The sequence below is a fragment of the Heterodontus francisci genome, chromosome 32 (genome assembly GCF_036365525.1).
Source record: "Heterodontus francisci isolate sHetFra1 chromosome 32, sHetFra1.hap1, whole genome shotgun sequence".
NCBI lineage: Eukaryota > Metazoa > Chordata > Chondrichthyes > Heterodontiformes > Heterodontidae > Heterodontus > Heterodontus francisci.
Window position 1 is genome coordinate 23,000,655 of NC_090402.1, and position 20,108 is coordinate 23,020,762.

The 20,108-nt window shown below is 44.3% G+C and overlaps 1 protein-coding gene across 11 annotated transcripts in view; it reads right to left on the reverse strand.

Moving 5' to 3' along the window:
* Positions 1 to 20,108, reverse strand: part of gapvd1 (GTPase activating protein and VPS9 domains 1) — a 141,315-nt gene that overhangs the window by 93,338 nt on the left and 27,869 nt on the right. For all 11 annotated transcript variants that reach the window (XM_068012469.1, XM_068012465.1, XM_068012475.1 and 8 more), the window contains one exon: positions 17,670 to 18,513. In XM_068012469.1, the coding sequence (XP_067868570.1) occupies positions 17,670 to 18,513 (844 nt within the window). The remainder of the gene's footprint in view (positions 1 to 17,669; positions 18,514 to 20,108) is intronic.

A 20,108-nucleotide genomic window follows, 5' to 3' on the forward strand; every position in this document is an offset into this window, starting at 1 on the left:
GAGATGCAACACTGGGTGGAAGGCTGGCTGATTAGCTTGTTGTACATCAGGCTTCAGTTATTTACGCATATTTGTGCAGTCAGTTTCATGGACTGTTAATGATACAGCACCTTGAAGCAACATTGAGCATTCTGAAATAGCCATTGTTCAATCATATACTTAGAAATATTTGAAAAAGCATAATCCCCAGACCCAATGGCCTACACCCTAGGGTTTTAAAAATGGTTGCCATGGATTGGTAGGTAGCAAATGTAACCCTGCTATTCAAGAAAGGAGGGAGAGACAAAACAGGAAACTATAGGCCAGTTAGCCTGACATCAGTGGTAGGGAAATTGCTAGATCTATTCAGGATGTGGTAACAGGGCACTTGAGAAGTCACATGGCCTGGATTTTACAGTAGTAATAACAGTGAAATGGTCAGCATCCGCTGCCATTACTCCACTGACAGCAACTTCTAGAACTGGCACATGCACAGAATCCAACCTGATGATTTGGCAGAGTCAACACTGCTTTATGACATGGAAATTGGACTTGACAAATGTGTTAGTTACATTCTCAAAGAAAAACATTATCAGTTTAGATAAGGGGGAAACCAGACTGCGTAGTATCTTTAGCTTGTCAGAAGGCATTTAATAAAGATACCACAAATAAGGTTGTTACACAAATTAGGGCTTATGCAACAATGGGCAATATATTAGTTTGGATTAAGGATTGTTTAATTGACAGGAGAGAGATTAGGAATAAACAGGTCATTTTCATATTAGCAGGCGTGCACCTAGCAGAGTACCACAAGGATCAATGCTTGGGCCTCAGCGATTTATAATCTGCATCAATGAGTTATATGAGGGGACTGAGTGTCATGTAGCTAAGTCTGCCAATGATACAAAGCTAGGTGGGAAAGTAAGCTACAAGGAAGATGCAGAGGCTGCAAAGTACAAGAGACTGGTTCAGTGATTGGCAGATGGAATATAATGTGGGAAAGTGTACAACTAACCACTTTGGGTAGGAAGAACAGTAAAGCCAATATTTTTCAAAAGGTATGGGGACAAGCAAATATTGGTATGCAGAGGGAGTTGGGGGTCCTTGTACACAAATCACAATAAGTTAGCATGCAGGTACAAGCAAGCAATTAGTAAAGCAAACTGCGTGTTAGCCTTTACTGCAATGGAGTTGGAGTACAAGAGTAAGGAAGTCTTGCTGCAATTATATAGAGCTGGAGTACAGTGTAAAGTTTTGATCTCTTTGCCTGGTGAAGAATATACTTGCCTTAGAGGGGGGGGGTGCAAAGAAGGTCCACTAGATTGATTCCTGGGACCAGAGGGCTGCCCTATGAGAGATGGAATAGAATAGGTCTATATTCTCTGGATTTTCGATGAATGAGAGGTGATCTCAAAAAAAAAATTTTATTTCAAAGAGGACTCGACAGGGTAGATGCAGTGAGGCTGTTTCACCTCGCTAGCATGTCTAGAACTGAGGGTTAAAGTCGCAAATAAGGGGTCAGCCATTTAGGACTATGAGGAGTAATGTGTTAATTGAAATGGTTGTGAACACGGAATTCTCTATCCCAAAAAGCTGTGGATGCTCAAATCGAGAGTCTATTCTAGACGGAGAACAGATTTTTGGACATGAAGGAAATTAAGGGAAATGGCTATTGTGCACAGCTGCTGGTCACCTCCAGCGACCCAGAGCATCAAAGGGCTGAGGCAGTCACTGATGAGGATGAGGGTGCCACCCTTCACAGGGCACCAATATTAGCCTCATTGGCTCCTCTGAGTGAGGGACCCATCTATGTAGCAGGGCCATGAAAGAAGCTGAACCTGCATTGACACTGGTATAGCAGCCTCTGGAGGTACTCCCATGACTAGTACATCCACCACAGGGATCTGAGCCACAAGCAGACACACGCAAGCATGCTGCCTCCACCTCATCAAAGGCCATCAGGGGAGCATCGCTTAGAAGTGGCCGAGAATGAATGCCACCACATCAGTCATTGTGATTCACTTGGTTGAGTGGTTCACTTGGGTGACTTTCAGTTGTGATTGTATTAATGGTTATTAATTATGTTGAAGATATTGAGCCATGACCCCAGACATGAGAGCTTCTATTCTTTAATAGCAAAACTGGAAAAGAGGGAAGGAGTGCTGAAATGAAGCAATGGTCTTTAAAGAGGGACACTGAGACCACTGGAGAGCTGAGCACCATGCATTGACAGTAAGCGTGGAACTATTCTAAGTTGTGTGATTAATGCATGTGTTCTCAGTCAGAGCAAAGTGAGTGCCAGAACATGCAGTCCTGCTGGAATGAGAAGTGCTCAGGTAAAACTTGCTTGGATCGGATGTGCCCTGGCGTAAAGGCCGACTCGGGTCTGCAAATGAAACCCAACCCAAGCCCGACAAAACCATGATCTGACCCGAGCCCTTTCATTTTTTCCCATGCCCGAACTGACCACTGGAATGTTCAGTTAACCTGGCTTGTTTTTTTCACTTTTTAAGCTTGTACAGATAAGCAACAAAAACTGTAACTGGACTTGAAAGGTTGTTTAAAAAGTACATTTAAAGATTGGAGCCACGTACCGGAGGTGGTGATAGTGTGTCTGACCTGGCCCGAGCCCAAATCCCGGACCCGGAAGAACGACCTGACCCAGCCCCGACGGGTCCAGGTCGGGTAGCTATGCTCTACCCTGGCATTCATGCCATCCTGATGAGTGCTTTGACTCCTCAGACAGCACTGACACATTCTTCCGCACATCTTCCTCCTCCTCTTCCTCCAATGAACTGTGTTGATCTAGCACTGCACCCTCTTCAATGTCCACACCTCTCTGGAGGGCCATGTTATGGACAGCACAGCAGACCACCACAACGTTCAAGACGTGTACTGCAGGGCACCACCCGACTGGTCTAGGCACCGGAACTGTATCTTCAAAAGACTGATGGCCTGCTCAATGTTGCGCTTTATGAACAGATGGCTTCGCTTACCTCTGTGCTTCCATCGCAGGGGTTGTGTAATGGTGTGAGTAGCCATTTCGTCAAGGGGGATCCCTTATCCCCTAGAAACCATCCATGGAGTTTTGGTGGTAACATCAAGAGTAGCAGGATTCTGGACTGCTGGAGGATGAGAGTCATGGCAGCTACCAGGATAGCGAATGCACATGTGTATAATGCACTTATGGCCACAGACCAGCAAAACATTAAATGGAGTGTAAGTCATTCCTGTAGATGTCTCACTGGCCACTCACTCGGCACATTGACTGTCACATGGGTGCAATTTATGCCCTGCATCTGCGGGAATCCAGCAATAGAGGTGAATCCCACTGGCCTTTACGCCAGTGAGGCCCGATCTGTTTGAAATTGTATGTACTGCCCAGCTCTCACAAAGAGGGTAGCAATGATCTGTGAGATGCAATGGCGTGTTGCCACTTGAGACACCCCACCAAGGTCCACTGCGGATCCTTTGAAGCAGCCAGAGGTGAAGTAGTGCAGGGCCACAATGACTAATGACTGCTGGCAGGGCACGACCAGAAGTACTGAAAGATCGGAAGTCTTCCTCAACGATGGCACAAATCTCATACCATCTGCCTAGATAGACCAAATCTCCTGCGGCACGAATTCTCTGACGCGTCCAGGTAGTTTCTTCGGCGGTACACTTAATGCTGAGGGCATCGCCTTCATTGTCTTCCTGTTCCCCACTCCTCTCTTCTGCCCTCATGCCCAGGATTCAGCAACTGCTCCTGAGGATGTTGACCCTCATCATTTCTCATCTGTCACAGAGTACCTTAATCGTATGTCCAGTTGTTGCCTTGATGGTGTTCAGCTGCATTCCCTTATGGCCCCATGATCCCTGGTGGGTCACGATCCTCTCAAATGACAAAGCACAAACAAACCGCTTGTTCCATTATCTCTCCTTACCTCTCAGTCATGCAGCCTTTTATGAGCCCACATAATTGAATGATGCAGCAATAACTGATTCCTCGCTATGTTATTGCTTCCTTCCACTTGGATCCAGATCCAGTATGGACCCATGACTTCCCACAAAAATTGCAGATGAGCGCTTAAACTGACAAGCTCAACTGCACAATGATCTGAATCGTGTGGATGACTGGGTCCTGCCTCCGCTCCCCGCCCACCACCCCACCCGAGAACAAAATTGCTGCCAGTGGAACAGCGTGGGGAAACTGACATGACAGCTGGCTTCGGGAAATTACGTGTTCCATTCTCATCCGCATTTGGCCACCAAATCCTGCCCTTCAAGTTTTGGACATAGAAACATAGAAAATAGGAGGAGTAGGCCATTCAGCCCTTCGAGCCTGCACTGCCATTCAATACAATCATGGCTGATCGTCCAAACTCAGTACCCTGTTACCGCTTTCTCCCTGTATCGCTTGATTCCTTTAGCCCCAAGAATGATATCTAAATCTTTCTTGAATATATTTAACAATTTGGCCTCAACTGCTTTCTGTGGTAGAGAATTCCACAGGTTCATCACTCTCTAAGTGAAGAAATCCCTCCTCATCTCAGTCCTAAATAGCTTACCCCTTATCCTTAGATTGTGACCCCTCGTCCTGGACTCCCCTGCCATCAGGAACATCCTTCCTACATCTAGTCTGTCCAGTCCTTTTACAATTTTGTAGGTTTCTGTGAGATCCTCTCTCATTCTTCTAAACCCTAGCAAATAAAAGCCTACCAGACCCAATCTCCCTTCAGACGTCAGTCCTGCCATCCCAAGAATCAGTCTGGTGAAGCTTCGCTGCACTCCCTCCATAGCAAGAACATCCTTTCTCAGAGAAGGTGACCAAAACTGCACACAATACTCCAGATGTGGTCTCACCAAGGCCTTGTATAATTGCAGCAAGACATCCTTGCTCCTGCACTTGAATCCTCTCGCTATGAAGGCCAACATACCATTTGCCTTAACTGCCTGCTGCACCTGGTGCACAAGGACACCCAGGTCTCGCTGCACCTCCCCCTTTCCCAATCAATCGCCGTTCAGATAATCTGCCTGTTTTTGCCACCAAAGTGGATAAACCTCACATTTATCCACATTATACTGCATCTGCCATGTATTTTCCCACTCACTCAACCTGTCCAAATCACACTGGAGCTTCTCTGCATCCTCCTCACAACTCACTCTCCCACCCAGCTTTGTCATCTGCAAACTTGGATAAATTACATTTAATTCCCTCATCTAGATCATTAATATATATTGTGAATAGCTGGGGTCCTAGCACCGATCCCTGCGGTACCCCACTGTCACTGCCTGCCACTCGGAAAAAGACCAGTTTTTATTCCTACTCTGTTTCCTGTCTGCTAACCAGCTCTCTATTCATGTCAGTATCTTACCCCCAATCCCATGGGCTTTAATTCTGCATGCTAATCTCTTGTGAGACCTTAGCGAAAGCCTTCTGAAAGTCCAAATACACCACATCCACTGGTTCTCCCTCATCTATTCTACTAGTTGCATCCTCAAAAAATTCCAGTAGATTTGTCAAGCATGATTTCCCTTTCGTAAATCCATGTTGACTTTGTCCAATCATTTATTTTATTTACTTTTATTTATTTTATTTAGAGATACAGCACTGAAATAGGCCCTTCGGCCCACCAAGTCTGTGCCGACCAACAACCACCCATTTATACTAACCCGACAGTAATCCCATCAGGGATTAATAATCTATATCAGGGGACATAATCACTGACCAACGCAAACAAATGAACCGCTGGGTTGAGCACTACCTAGAACTGTACTCCAAGGAGAATGTTGTCACTGAGACTGCCCTCAATGCAACCCAGCCTCTATCAGTCATGGATGAGCTGGACATCCAGCCAACAAAATCGGAACTCAGTGATGCCACTGATTCTCTAGTCAGCGGAAAAGCCCCTGGGAAGGATAGCATTACCCCTGAAATAATCAAGAGTGCCAAGCCTGCTATACTCTCAGCACTACATGAACTGCTATGCCTGTGCTGGGACGAGGGAGCAGTACCTCAGGACATGCGCGATGCCAATATCATCACCCTCTATAAAAACAAAGGTGACCGCGGTGACTGCAACAACTACTGTGGAATCTCCCTGCTCAGCACAGTGGGGAAAGTATTTGCTCGAGTCGCTCTAAACAGGCTCCAGAAGCTGGCCGAGCGCGTCTACCCTGAGGCACAGTGTGGCTTTCGTGCAGAGAGATCGACCATTGACATGCTGTTCTCCCTTCGTCAGATACAGGAGAAATGCCACAAACAACAGATGCCCCTCTACATTGCTTTCCTTGATCTCACCAAAGCCTTTGACCTCGTCAGCAGACGTGGTCTCTTCAGACTACTAGAAAAGATTGGATGCCCACCAAAGCTACTAAGTATCATCACCTCATTCCATGACAATATGAAAGGCACAATTCAACATGGCGGCTCCTCATCAGACCCCTTTCCTATCCTGAGTGGCGTAAAACAGGGCTGTGTTCTCGCACCCACACTTTTTGGGATTTTCTTCTCCCTGCTGCTTTCACATGCGTTCAAGTCTTCTGAAGAAGGAATTTTCCTCCACACAAGATCAGGGGGCAGGTTGTTCAATCTTGCCCGTCTAAGAGCGAAGTCCAAAGTACGGAAAGTCCTCATCAGGGAACTCCTCTTTGCTGACAATGCTGCTTTAACATCTCACACTGAAGAGTGCCTGCAGAGTCTCCGACAGGTTTGCGGCTGCCTGCAATGAATTTGGCCTAACCATCAGCCTCAAGAAAACGAACATCATGTGGCAGGACGTCAGAAATGCTCCATCCATCAATATTGGCGACCACGCTCTGGAAGTGGTTCAAGAGTTCACCTACCTAGGCTCAACTATCACCAGTAACCTGTCTCTCGATGCAGAAATCAACAAGCGCATGGGAAAGGCTTCCACTGCTATGTCCAGACTGGCCAAGAGAGTGTGGGAAAATGGCGCACTGACACAGAACACAAAAGTCCGAGTGTATCAAGCCTGTGTCCTCAGTACCTTGCTCTATAGCAGCGAGGCCTCGACAACGTATGTCAGCCAAAAGCGACGTCTCAATTCATTCCATCTTAGCTGCCTCCGGAGAATACTTGGCATTAGGTGGCAGGACCATATCTCCAACACAGAAGTCCTCGAGGCGGCCAACATCACCAGCTTATACACCCTACTGAGTCAGCGGCGCTTGAGATGGCTTGGCCATGTGAGCTGCATGTAAGATGGCAGGATCCGCAAAGACACATTGTACAGCGAGCTCGCCACTGGTATCAGACCCACCGGCCGTCCATGTCTCCGCTTTAAAGACGTCTGCAAACGCGACATGAAATCCTGTGACATTGATCACAAGTCGTGGGAGTCAGTTGCCAGTGTTCGCCAGAGCTGGCGGGCAGCCATAAAGGCGGGGCTAAAGTGTGGCGAGTCGAAGAGACTTAGCAGTTGGCAGGAAAAAAGACAGAAGCGCAAGGGGAAAGCCAACTGTATAACAGCCCCGACAAACAAATTTTTCTGCAGCACCTGTGGAAGAGCCCATCACTCGAGAATTGGCCTTTCTAGCCACTCCAGGTGCTGCTCCACACACCACTGACCACCTCCAGGCGCTTACCCATTGTCTCTCGAGATAAGGAGGCCAAAGAGGAGTAATCCCATATTCCCTATCACCTACCTACACTAGGGGCAATTTACAATGGCCAATTTATCTATCACCTGCAAGTCTTTGGCTGTGGGAGGAAACCGGAGCACCCGGCGAAAACCCACGTGGTCACAGGGAGAACTTGCAAACTCCGCACAGGCAGTACCCAGAATCGAACCCGGGTCCCTGGAGCTGTGAGACTGCGGTGCTAACCACTGCGCCGCCCTAACATGTCATTGTTTTCCTAAGTGCTCTGTTACATCTTTTAGAATAGACTCTAGCATTTTCCCCACTACTGATGTCAGGCTAACCAGTCTATAATTGCCCGTTTTTGTTCTGCCTCCTTGTTTAAAAAAATAGTGGGTTTCCAATTCATTGGAACTGTTCCAGAGTCTACAGAATTTTGAACAATGCATCTACTCTTTCTAGGGCCACTTCCTTAAGTACTCTGGGATGTAGATCATCAGGCCCTGGGGATTTATTGGCCTTCAATCCAATCAATTTCCCTAACACCATTTCCCTACTAATACTGATTTCATACAGTTCCTCCTTCTCACTAGACCCTATGTTCCCCAGCATTTCTGGGAGCTAATTTGTGTCCTCCTTTGTGAAGACAGAACCAAAGTATGTATTTAGTTGGTCTGCCATTTCTTTGTTCCCCATTATAAATTCCCCCGTTTCTGACTGTAAGGGACCCACATTTGTCTTCACATATCTATAGAAGCTTTTACAGTCATTTTTTATGTTCTCTGCAAGCTTACTCTCATACTCTATTTTCCCCTTCTTAATCAATCCCTTTGTCCTCCTTTGCTGAATTCTTAGCTGCTCCCAAACCTCAGTTTTGCTGATTGTTCTGGCCATTTTATATTTCTCCTCCTTGGATCTAATACTAGCCCTAATTTCTTTTGTAAGCCACGGTTGAGCCACCCTTCCTGTTTTATTTTTGTGCCAGACAGGAATGAACAATGGTTGTAAATCATCCCTGCGCTCTTTAAATGCTAGCCATTGCCTATCCACTGTCAACCCTTTAAGTAACGTTCCCCAATCTATCATAGCCAACTCGCGCCTGATCCTGTCATAGGTTCCTTTATTCAGATTCAGGACCCTAGTCTCGGAATCAACACTCTCACTCTACATCTTAATGAAGAATTCTATCATGTTATGGTCGCTCTTCCCCAAGCGATCCCACACAACAAGATTGTTAACTAATCCGGTCTCGTTACACAACACCCAGTCTAGGATGGCCTGTACTCTATTTCTTCCCCAACGTATTGGTCCAAAAAATCCATCACGTACGCACTCCAGGAATTCCTCCTCTACAGTATTATTGCTAATTTGGTTTGCCCAATCTACATGTAGATTAAAATCACCCATAATTACACTTGCACCTTACTGCATGCGTCTCTAATTTCTTGTTTAATGCCATCCTCTACATCACCACTGCTGTTTGGGGGTCTACATAAAACCCCCAATGTTTTCTGCCCCTTGGTTTGTTTTAGTTTAGAGATACAGCACTGAAACAGGCCCTTCGGCCCACCGGATCTGTGCTGACCATCAACCACCCATTTATACTAATCCTACACTAATTCCATAATCCTACCTCATCCCCAACTGTCCCTATATTTCCCTACCACCTACCTATACTAGGGGCAATTGCTAATGGCCAATTTACTTATCAACCTGCAAGTCTTTTGGCTTGTGGGAGGAAACCGGAGCACCCGGAGAAAACCCACGCAGACACAGGGAGAACTTGCAAACTCCACACAGGCAGTACCCAGAATCGAACCCGGGTCGCTGGAGCTGTGAGGCTGCGGTGCTAACCACTGCTCCACTGTGCCGTTGGTGTTTCTTAGCTCCACCCATACAGATTCCACATCAGGATTCTGAGCTAATATCCTTACTCACCATCGTATTGATTTCCTCTTTTACTAACAACGCTACTCCACCTCCTTTCTTTTTTGCCTGTCCTTCCTAAATATTGAATACTCCTGGATGTTCAGTCCCATCCTTGGTCACCCTGCAGCCATATCTCCGAAATCGCAATTATATCGTATCCATTTACATTTATTTGCATGGTTAATTCACCTACCTTACTGTGAATACTCCGTGCATTGAAACACAATGCTCATCTTTTAAACATTCTTAGTCATCTTCGCATTATTTCGCACTATGGCCCTATTTGTTCCTTGCCCGATTTCTATGCCTTCCACGTTTGCTTTTTTGTTTCCTGTCTTTCGTTTCTATCCTCGTTTCCTCCTCAGTCTCCCCGCTCAGGTTCCCATTCCCCTGCCATTCTAGTTTCAATCCTCAACAGCACTAGCAAACGCCCCTGCGAGGACATCGGTTCCGGTCTTGCCTGGGTGTAACCCGTCCCTCTTGTACCTTGTCCCACCTTCCCCAGAACCGGTCCCGATGTCCCAGGAATCTAAATCCCTCCCTCCTGCATCATTTCTTCAGCCACGCATTCATCTGGTCTATGCTCCTGTTCCTATACTCACTAACACGTGGCACAGGAAGTAATCCTGAGATTACTACCTTTGAGGTCCTGCTTAATTTAGCTCCTGGTTCCTTAAATTCATCTTGCAGGACCTCATCCCTTTTTCTACCCATGTCGTTGGTCCCAACATGTACCACAACTACTGGCTGTTCACACTCCCCCTTCAGAATGCCCTGCAGCCACGCAGAGACATCCTTGACCCTAGCACCAGGGAGGCAACATACCATCCTGGAGACTCATTTGCGGCCACAGCAACGCCTGTCTGCTGCCCTTACAATTGAATCTTCTATTACTATGGCGCTCCCAGTCTTTTTCCCCACTGTTGTGCAGCAGAGCCATCCGTGGTGCCACGAATTTGGCTGTTGCTGTTTGCCCCTGGGAGGCCACCCCCCCCCCCCCCGCAACAATATCCAAAGCGGGGGTGGGGGCGAGAGAGAGCAAGCAAGAGTGGGGGGGGGGGGGGGCGAGAGAGAGCAAGCGAGAGAGGGGGGGGGGGGGGGGGGAAAAAGAGAGAAAGAGAGAGAGAGACTGCCGCTGCTCCGGTCACCAGGTGACTAACGGCCTCAAGCCTCACGCTCTCTTTTTCAGGTTCCGCTCTGGATCCACCTCCTCCCAGGTTCGTCAGCTAAGAGATATTGAGGGATGTGAGGGTGAACTTTTTTTTTCCCGCAGCGAGTGATAATGACTTGGAACTCACTGCCAACGCGAGTGGTGGAAGCAGAGCCCATCAATAATCTCAAAAGGAGATTGGATGGGCACTTGAGGAAATAAATTTGCAGGGCTATGGGGATAGAGTAAGGGAATGGGATTGACTGGATTGCTCTAGTGAGGATTAGCATGGACGAGATGGGCTGAATGGCCTCCTTCTGTGCCATGACCCCGGCAGGTAAGTGAGGTAGATGTAGAAATTCAACCACCTTCTCAATGGTGGAGTCAGGTCCTGCTCTTATTTCTTATGTTCTTAATACTTCCAGAAGTTTTAGAAGACATCTGTTTTCCGTCAAAACTGCAGCTTCAGTGAGCTCCCACTAAAGAGTTTGGTAACAAGATGAATGCTGACTCATTGTTACTTTGAATAGAGTACAATTCTGAACCCAAAGGTGATCACAAGGACCCAAATCACAATTCTATCAGATGTCAGACTACTACCTTTTGTGGGTTCTTCCTTTTTACTGTAAGATAATATACTATTTAACTTTTACTACTGTGAATAAATTGGACTTTTCTGGTCTGAATGTGACTGTTCAGGTGCACTCACTCCTTAGCCTTCAATTCATGCTCAGTACACTGTTACAACCAAGGCTGGAGTAATTCAGTCCTAATCCACAGGTCAGAGCAGATTAGTGAAGCTTCCCACCTACCAGAAAGCAGCCAAATTAAACACTTTGTCCCCCAAAATAAAACACACCAAACCAGGTTTCTTTAAACAACAAAATTAACTATTTATTAATAAAATAAATCAAACAATAATGAGATAACTCTATATGTGAAACAGATTCTTTGCAAACTTATTCTTTCTAGCCCTCATGCACATACACATGTGGGGGGTGGGGTTGTTAAAAAAATGTTTTGGTTTACAGCGGTTTCTTGGGAATAAAATAATTGAGTTGTCACGATCTGGTAGGATATTTCCGGGTCGGTGAGGTGCCCCAGAGTCGAATAGTCGGATACCGCTCAAAGTCTCTCCAGGCGAGGTTGATGAACAGTCTTTGTTAGGTAGGCTTTCAAGGCAATTTGTCTGCAGCAGGAATCACACAGATCTTTCAGCAAAGAGTGCAGCAACAGGTCTGCTTGTTTTGAAGTAGCAGTCTAGCAATAGCAGCTTTCTGGATTTTTCAGGATCTCTCAAAACACAAAAGGCAACAGGAATCACTCCCGAGGCAGAGATTTTTCAGACACTGGAGGCAATAGGACTCTGTTACCTTTAAAATGCAAAGCTTCCTCTCTGCAAAGCAGTTTTCCTCCATCCAGAGAGCAACTCTGTTTTTCCTGGGTCTTTTCCTCTCTCCAGGCAGACCACAGCCACCACCTCAAATGTAGGATTTCTTTCAAGAGGTGAGAGTCTTCTTTCACAGAGAGGTCTTTTCTCTGGTCTGCAAAACAGGTCCCAGCCTGCATGCTGCTGGTCCAGCCCATAATTCTTTCACAACGTAAAGTGAAACTAAAACCCACAATCAAGTCATGTGACAGTCATAAATCTTCCTGTCATTTCCCTGTTGAGCTGCTTGGAAACAGGTGCCTTGCAGTCTGTGCACACCTCACCCAGTCCACAACTCAAAACATCAGCTCTTAAAGCACTATTTGCAAATCAAAATAGAAACACTCACATAACACAAAACGCCCTGTAATCAGGAATTTGACTTTTTGCATGAAGTATCTCAAGTATAGCACACCTGGGATCTACAATAAATCTTTTATGGAAAATACATTATTGAAATATAGGATGCCACCACTGTGAAAATAATGGAGTATTTTATATGTTTTATTCTGAAATTTATTTTAAACTTCACTGAATGGTATTTGAAGTTAAAACAGTTTCTTTTTCAAAAAGATTGCAGCAAGTGATCATTTGAACGAATTTGTCAAAGTGTCAAACAGGCATAAGGCTATTGCAATGAGATGAGACTATAATGTGCTAACACTTCTGGTCAACTAATTGCATAATAATCCATCAAATTTGTCATATGAGATCTGGGTGCTGACCTGTTTGTTTTTGCTCGATGCAGGACACATACCCATTATGTTTGATTTCATTTTACACCGGCACCTGCAGGCTTAATTCTTTTTTCTTTCTAGTTTCCACATTTCCCTCAGGTGGACTGCTCATGTCTTTGCTATTTGCACATTCTTTTTTTTAAATTTCACTGGCCCACTGAAAAGAATTAGTTTTTAAGTAATTTTGCAGTTCATTTACCTGCTAAATCCCTCTGAGTGGGGTTTCTGCTTCCACTTTCCCCTTATTTTCCATTTAAAGCTCATTTATTTCTAAATTCTGAAAAGTTCTACCTATAACTTAAACATGTCTTTCCTCCATAAAGGGCTGACTTACCACCATTCTGTTTTTATTTTAGATTCCCAGCATTTGCAGTTTTTCTTTTAAATGAAGACACTTGGTTGCTTTCTGAGTCAGTTAATTTTGACTGTAAACTTCCCATTTGGGCGTTAGCTTCATGACTGTAGCGATTGGCTGTTTCTGTTTATTTACTTTCTATATGGCTGTAAAGGGAGCAGAGAAAGGGCTACTGTTTGACCTCAAGATTTTAGCTTTGCTTTCCTTTATATCTTTGATCTTAAGGGGACAGCACAAGATGATATTTCTGAAGGATTGTTACAATCAGATGTCGGCATTTTTAGCCCTTAGAAACCTGGACAAGAAAACCAAACAACCCAGACAGATCTGATTCAGTGGCAGAATATTTAAGGTTCTAATGCCCACTTAATGTAATTTATCCGAGGATAAAGATTTAGTCTCAAATGTTTTGGCAGTGACATGCCCCACAGAAGGTACAAACAGAAGTGGTTAGCTGGACAAAACAAATTACCACAGTGGCACAGGTCCTTGAGATTTATATAATGTAGTAAGAAGTCATGTGCTGAACCACCTATCTGCAATGCCCTGACATTTTTATGTATGCAATCAGCACCATGGCATTTCCCAAACCAATTGAGCTCGACTAAAATCCTATGGTGTGTGGAGGTTGCTGAACAAAGAAGACAAAGTGCATTGAACAACGGAAGATTTGAAGCAAGCCAGAAGTGGCACTGGCAGGAGGTAAGGCGAACTGAGCAAGAGGCAAAACTGGTTACCATGTTTTTGATTCGATCAAACGTACTGACATTAATCTATTTTCTGGTTAATTATTTCTATCCTTGTTTCAAGTAATCTGAATAAACTCACTCATCCATAGCAACAGTTAAGAGAATACCCATCAAATATATCCATCATATTTAAGCACAGATTAACAGAAACATCAGGGTTTACATTATTACATGAAATCAAGCCCATCTCGAACAGCAGGGTGTAATTTGAGGAAACAGCCAGTTAGGTACCTGTGGCTATCCCTGATGGGCAGATGGGTCCTTTGCTATACTTGTAATCACATCATAGAAAGCTGCAATCATTACAGTAAAGGTTGCAAAACATTGAATGAAATGCACCTTCATGCAATTTAATAATCTATAAACTTATGTCTGATCTTATCAATGATGAACAGATTTTATCTACTAAGTATCACCACCTCATTCCATGACAATATGAAAGGCACATTTCAGCATAGCGGCGCCTCATCAGACCCCTTTCCTATCCTGAGTGGTGTGAAACAGGGCTGTGTTCTCGCACCTACACGGTTTGGGATCTTCTTCTCCCTGCTGCTCTCACATGCATTCAAGTCTTCAGAAGAAGGAATTTTCCTCCACACAAGATCAGGTGGCAGGTTGTTCAACCTTGCCCGTCTTAGAGCGAAGTCCAAAGTACAGAAAGTCCTCATCAGGGAACTCCTCTTTGCTGACGATGCTGCATTAACATCTCACACAGAAGAGTGTCTGCAGAGACTCATCGACAGGATTGCAGCTGCCTCCAACAAATTTGGCCTAACCATCAGCCTCAAGAAAACGAACATCATGGGACACGTCGTCAGAAATGCTCCATCCATCAATATCAGCAACCACGCTCTGGAAGTATTTCAAGAGTCCACTTACCTAGGCTCAACTATCACCTGTAACCTGTCTCTCAATGCAGAAATCAACAAGTGCATGGGAAAGGCTTCCACTGCTATGTCCAGACTGGCCAAGAGAGTGTGGGAAAATGGCGCACTGACACGGAACACAAAAGTCCGAGTGTATCAAGCCTGTGTCCTCAGTACCTTGCTCTATGGCAGCGAGGCCTGGACAACATATGTCAGCCAAGAGCGACGTCTCAATTCATTCCATCTTCGCTGCCTCCAGAGAATACTTGGCATCAGGTGGCAGGAGCACATCTCCAATACAGAAGTCCTCGAGGCGGCCAACATCCCCAGCATATACACCCTACTGAGCCGGAAGCGCTCGAAATGGCTTGGCAATGTGAGCTGCATGGAAAATGGCAGGATCCCCAAGGACACATTGTACAGCAAGCTCGTCACTGGTATCAGACCCACCGGCTGTCCATGTCTCCGCTTTAAAGACGTCTGTAAACGCGACATGAAGTCCTGTGACATTGATCACAAATCGTGGGAGTCAGTTGCCAGTGATCGCCAGAGCTGGCGGGCAGCCAAAAAGGCGAGGCTAAAGATTGGCGCGTCGCAGAGACTTAGCAGTTGGCAGGAAAAAAGACAGAAGCGCAAGGAGAGAGCCAACTGTGTAACAGCCCTGACAACCAATTTTATCTGCAGCACCTGTCACTCTAGAATTGGCCTTTATAGCCACTCCAGGCGCTGCTTCACAAACGACTGGCCACCTCCAGGCGCTTACCCATTGTCTCTCAAGACAAGGAGGCCAAAGAAGAACAGATTTTATACCATGATAGTCAGTACACCAGATTGGAAGTACCAATCTGAACTCATTAACAGTAAAAATTTGCCATTGCATAGCAGACTGCTTCAAATTTTTTATTTTATATATTTTGGATATAAAAAATTGTTAATGCAATTATGCGGCAGTTTTGGATTTACAGCTTCTAGGAACATAGGAGCAGGAGTGGGCCATTCAGCCCATTGAGCCAGCTCGGCCATTCAATTAGATCACGGCTGATCATCTACCTCAACGCCACTTTCCCGCACTATCCCCATATCCCTTGATGTCATTAGTATGAAGTGTAGTACTTCAATGATCCAGATTTCACAGTCAACGATGAAGCAACAGCGCTCGAAAAAAATTGCCCACAAAGATCTAGCATTCTGTGGCATGGATTTCCCCTTTCACAATGAGTGTTTGAATCTGGTGCCAAATCTCGGGGATCTCCAGCCATCCAGCAACGGTGGCACCATCAAGCAGGGTAAGCAGCCAATCACATTGAAGCATTCTCTCAAACAGAAAAGCAAGTAAAACGAACCGAATCTTTCACTTATAATTAAAACTTGCAGAGCAACATAAATGATTGGGATTTACATGGAATGAAGGTAGAAGCCAAACTATCATATTGAATTTAAAAGAAGATGAAATTTTTACCATAATGAGGAATCGGGTATTCCACAAATATAAAATTAGGTTTCCAGGCAATGTGAGGCTGTTCAGCAGTAATATGAACTTAATTTGCCATTAATAACCCAGTTACATCTCATTTAACATGGTGCAAGTTTTCCAAGGATATTACAGCTGGCTAATAGCGTAAAAGTGCAAGCCCACATTGCTTCAGTGAGCTCTACTTGATTGCAGATTGGGGATACTTCAACAGCAAAATTTATGGAAAAGTGTCGCATTGCTAACAACTTCAAGATTTCCGCATTTAACTGCACATGTCCAGACTTCAGAGGTTGCTGTCAGTTTTAGAGGAGTAATGATGGCGAATGTCGATGGTTTTGTCATCATTATTACTGCAAAATCCAGGGCAATATTATACTTGTAATAAACATTGTTAATATCCCTGTTAATCTACTCTGGTTTCCTTCAATGGTGGTAACTTGTCCATTGCATTGCCAAGTCAATTAACAGAAGGTTTTTTTTTAAATATACACAATGGTAGCAGAATGGAGACAGAAATCACTCCACAGCACCAGCTGCTGGCCAAAAATCTACAAACAGATTAGGGTAACCTTACATGAAGGATTGCCATTCTAAATATTTCCATAAGCAATTATGTTAAATATTGACAAACACATGAGCAAAAATAGTTAAAAATCTGCTGAGGGGGTGTTTTATAAGTATTATACAAAGAGGAACCAACTACACAGGATTTTTATAAAAGCAACATGCTGCAGATGCTGAAAATCTGAAATAATAATCAGAAATGCTGGAAATACTCAGCAGGTCTGGCAGCATCTGTGGAGAGAGCAGAGTTAACGTTTCATGTCAATGACCTTTCATCAGAATGTCTGATGAACATCTGGTTCTGATGAAGGGTCACTGACCAGAAACGTTAACTCTGCTTCTCTCTCCACAGATGCTGCCAGACCTGCTGAGTCTTTCCAGCATTTCTTGTTTTTATTATACACAGGATTTTTTTCTAGAATGAATTAAGTTTCCTTTAAGAACATACTGGATCAGGCTTGCAACCAATCTAGTACAAGTACCTGTTCACAGAGCTGGGGGAAAGGGGAGAAATTGATTCATGAATTGAGTCCAAATGAGAGTATGTGCTGTCCCTTTATGGCTTGGCGACATCTAATGTAACACCATACCTTAAATCACACTGGTGAGACGTTCACTAGCAAACTAAATCAACCTACCAAAGGCAACATCCCTTGTAATTTGTAACCAAAAGTAGGATCTTGTTTAAAGGAATACATTTTTCTGATTTATACCGATCGTGTCAGTATCTAGCTTTAGATGAGCAGCGAGGCTGGAATATCCAGTTTGAATTGCTAATAGTTAACTTGCATATTCTTAAAGAGCAACTGATGAAATCCTGGCAATCAGTTTAAAAAGCAGAAAATAATCTTACCTGCATCAAGTTAAATCTTGCCACTTCATTAATTGGCGCATCAGAGATTATCCCATACTGCTCTGGATTCACAATTGCTGGGCAAATAAAGTAAGCAAGCAATAGATCCGTGCACATGGCCTTCACCTCCCCAGTAGCCAGGCCCTCCACGCAAGACAACGTTTTATACATTTGCGATACAATCCAACGTAAGCTATGTGGAAAGCAGTAAGTATTTTGTTTGAGATATCCAATAAATTTGTTCACCAAAGCTACTAGCTTTGCTTCATTGCTCTCGACCATCTCCTGCACCTTCCGTCTGAACTGCTCTGTGCCCTTCTCCCCAAAAAGTTTCTCTTGCTGTGCCGGTGTAAACCTTTCAATAAGCTTGTTTGGGTCAGTTTCCAAGTGATCCTCATCTTCTACAAGCAGCAGCATAATTGGTTCATGTAAAGTTGCTGTCAGAAAGAGCTTTGCAGAGTACAGCCCCTCTGAAAAAAGTTTGAACAAAATGCTGAAAGTACAAGCACCTTTTCGAAGCAGACGCCGAGGGTTATCGCTCTCTTTCAGTTCAAACTCAATTAGGTAACGTAACACTTGCAGAAGATAGCTCTCATCTTCCTGCATAATGCAGTTACCATAAAGGGCAGTAAATACTGTAAGGATGACATTGTGGGTGCTCTCATGATTTAGCTTTTCCCCAGCAACCAAACATGAGGCAACGAGTCTCGGATTTTCTCTCAACCGGTTCAAAAATTCACCATATAATGTCTCTTGGAATCCCAGCTGTTTGTATCCATCCACAAACTGCGTATTCTCCAAGATCTTGGCATGTTTGCAACATTCTGCAGGAGATGCTTCAACACTGAAACACAAAAAGAGGCTAACGTTTATTTTTCTGAACATGGGTAAATATCAGCTTCAAGCAAATTATTTAAGCATGTCTGATGCATCTCCAACTCCATCATGATCAAAAGGTATGCAGCCTTCCAACTTTCTTCTCTCAACTCCTGAAAGTTCCAATTCATTTTCAAATATTTTTCAAGCAGTTTTCTGATGTTTCCTAAGTAGGCATTCGCGGGACTGAATTCTCTCCTCCCTCATCCCACTAGATTGACCACTGTGGTGGCTGCTCGACTGCCACAGCTGAAATCAACTGATGCAGTGTATGGTATGCACCAAGTCTGACCTGTATGCCTCTGTACCTCATCAAGCAATGTATTTATCCACCAAGCTATCAGAGGAGTATCAAAAGGTATGTTGTGCATAATGCCTTACTTTGCCATTACGAATTGCAAATAACTTTCCTCAGAGAAAAGGAGATATTCCACTTCATACATCACCTCTCGGCAGCTCTCCAAATCAGGTGGCCAACTGTAATCTCAACGTGAGTTTGATTGCTCCTCGTCTTTTGAGCAAATGTTCTTATACTTTTAAACAGCACTTATCTTAAATCCCTGAATTCCACACAAAACCTCCAAGACATCCAACACTGATAAGCAGCATCCGACTAACAGAAGTGCCAAAACTAACTAGCTATCCTAAAGATTAAAAGTGGCCTCCTTTGCGACAATTGTGCTGTTAACATTAATTTAGTTGAAAGAAAATTTAAAAGATGCTTAGTTACTGGGTGAAATCCAATTCTTCATTTCAGAAAAGAAACCAGCCAATTACCCTGAAATGCAGACAGATTCTTTAGAAGAGGGGTCTTATTCAATAAGGGAGGGAGATGGAAAGCAGGAAACTACAGGCCAGTTAGCTTAAGCTCTGTCTTAGGGAAAATGTTAGAAGCTATTAAATACGTTATAGCAGGGCATTTAGAAAAATTCAAGGTAATCAGACAGAGTCAACATGGTTTCGTGAAAGGGAAATCATGTTTAACCAATTTTTTGGAGTTCTTTGAGGGAGTTACATGTGCTGTGGATAAAGGGGAACCGGTGGATGTATTGTACTTACATTTCTAGAAGGCACTTGATAAGGTGCCACATCAAAGGTTATTGCAGAAAATAAAAGCTCATGGTGTAGGGGGTAACATATTGGCATGGATAGAAGATTGGCTAACTAACAGGAAACAGAAAGCATAAATGGATCATTTTCTGGTTGGCAAGATGCAACGAGTGTGTGCCACAGGGATCTGTGCTGGCGCCTCAACCTTTTACAATTTATATAAATGACTTAGATGAAGGGACTGAAGGTATGGTTGCTAAATTTGCTGATGACAAAAAGATAGGAAAGTAACTCGTGAAAAGGACGTAAGGGGGCTAACAAAGGGATACAGGTAGGTTAAGTGAGTGGGCAAAAATCTGGCAAATGGAGTATAATGTGGGAAAGTGTCCACTTTGGCAGGAAGAATAAAAAAGCATATTATCTAAATGGTGAGTGATTGCAGAGCTCTGAGATGCAGAGGGATCGGAGTGTCCTAGTGCATGAATCGCTAAAGGTTAGTATGCAGGTACTTTA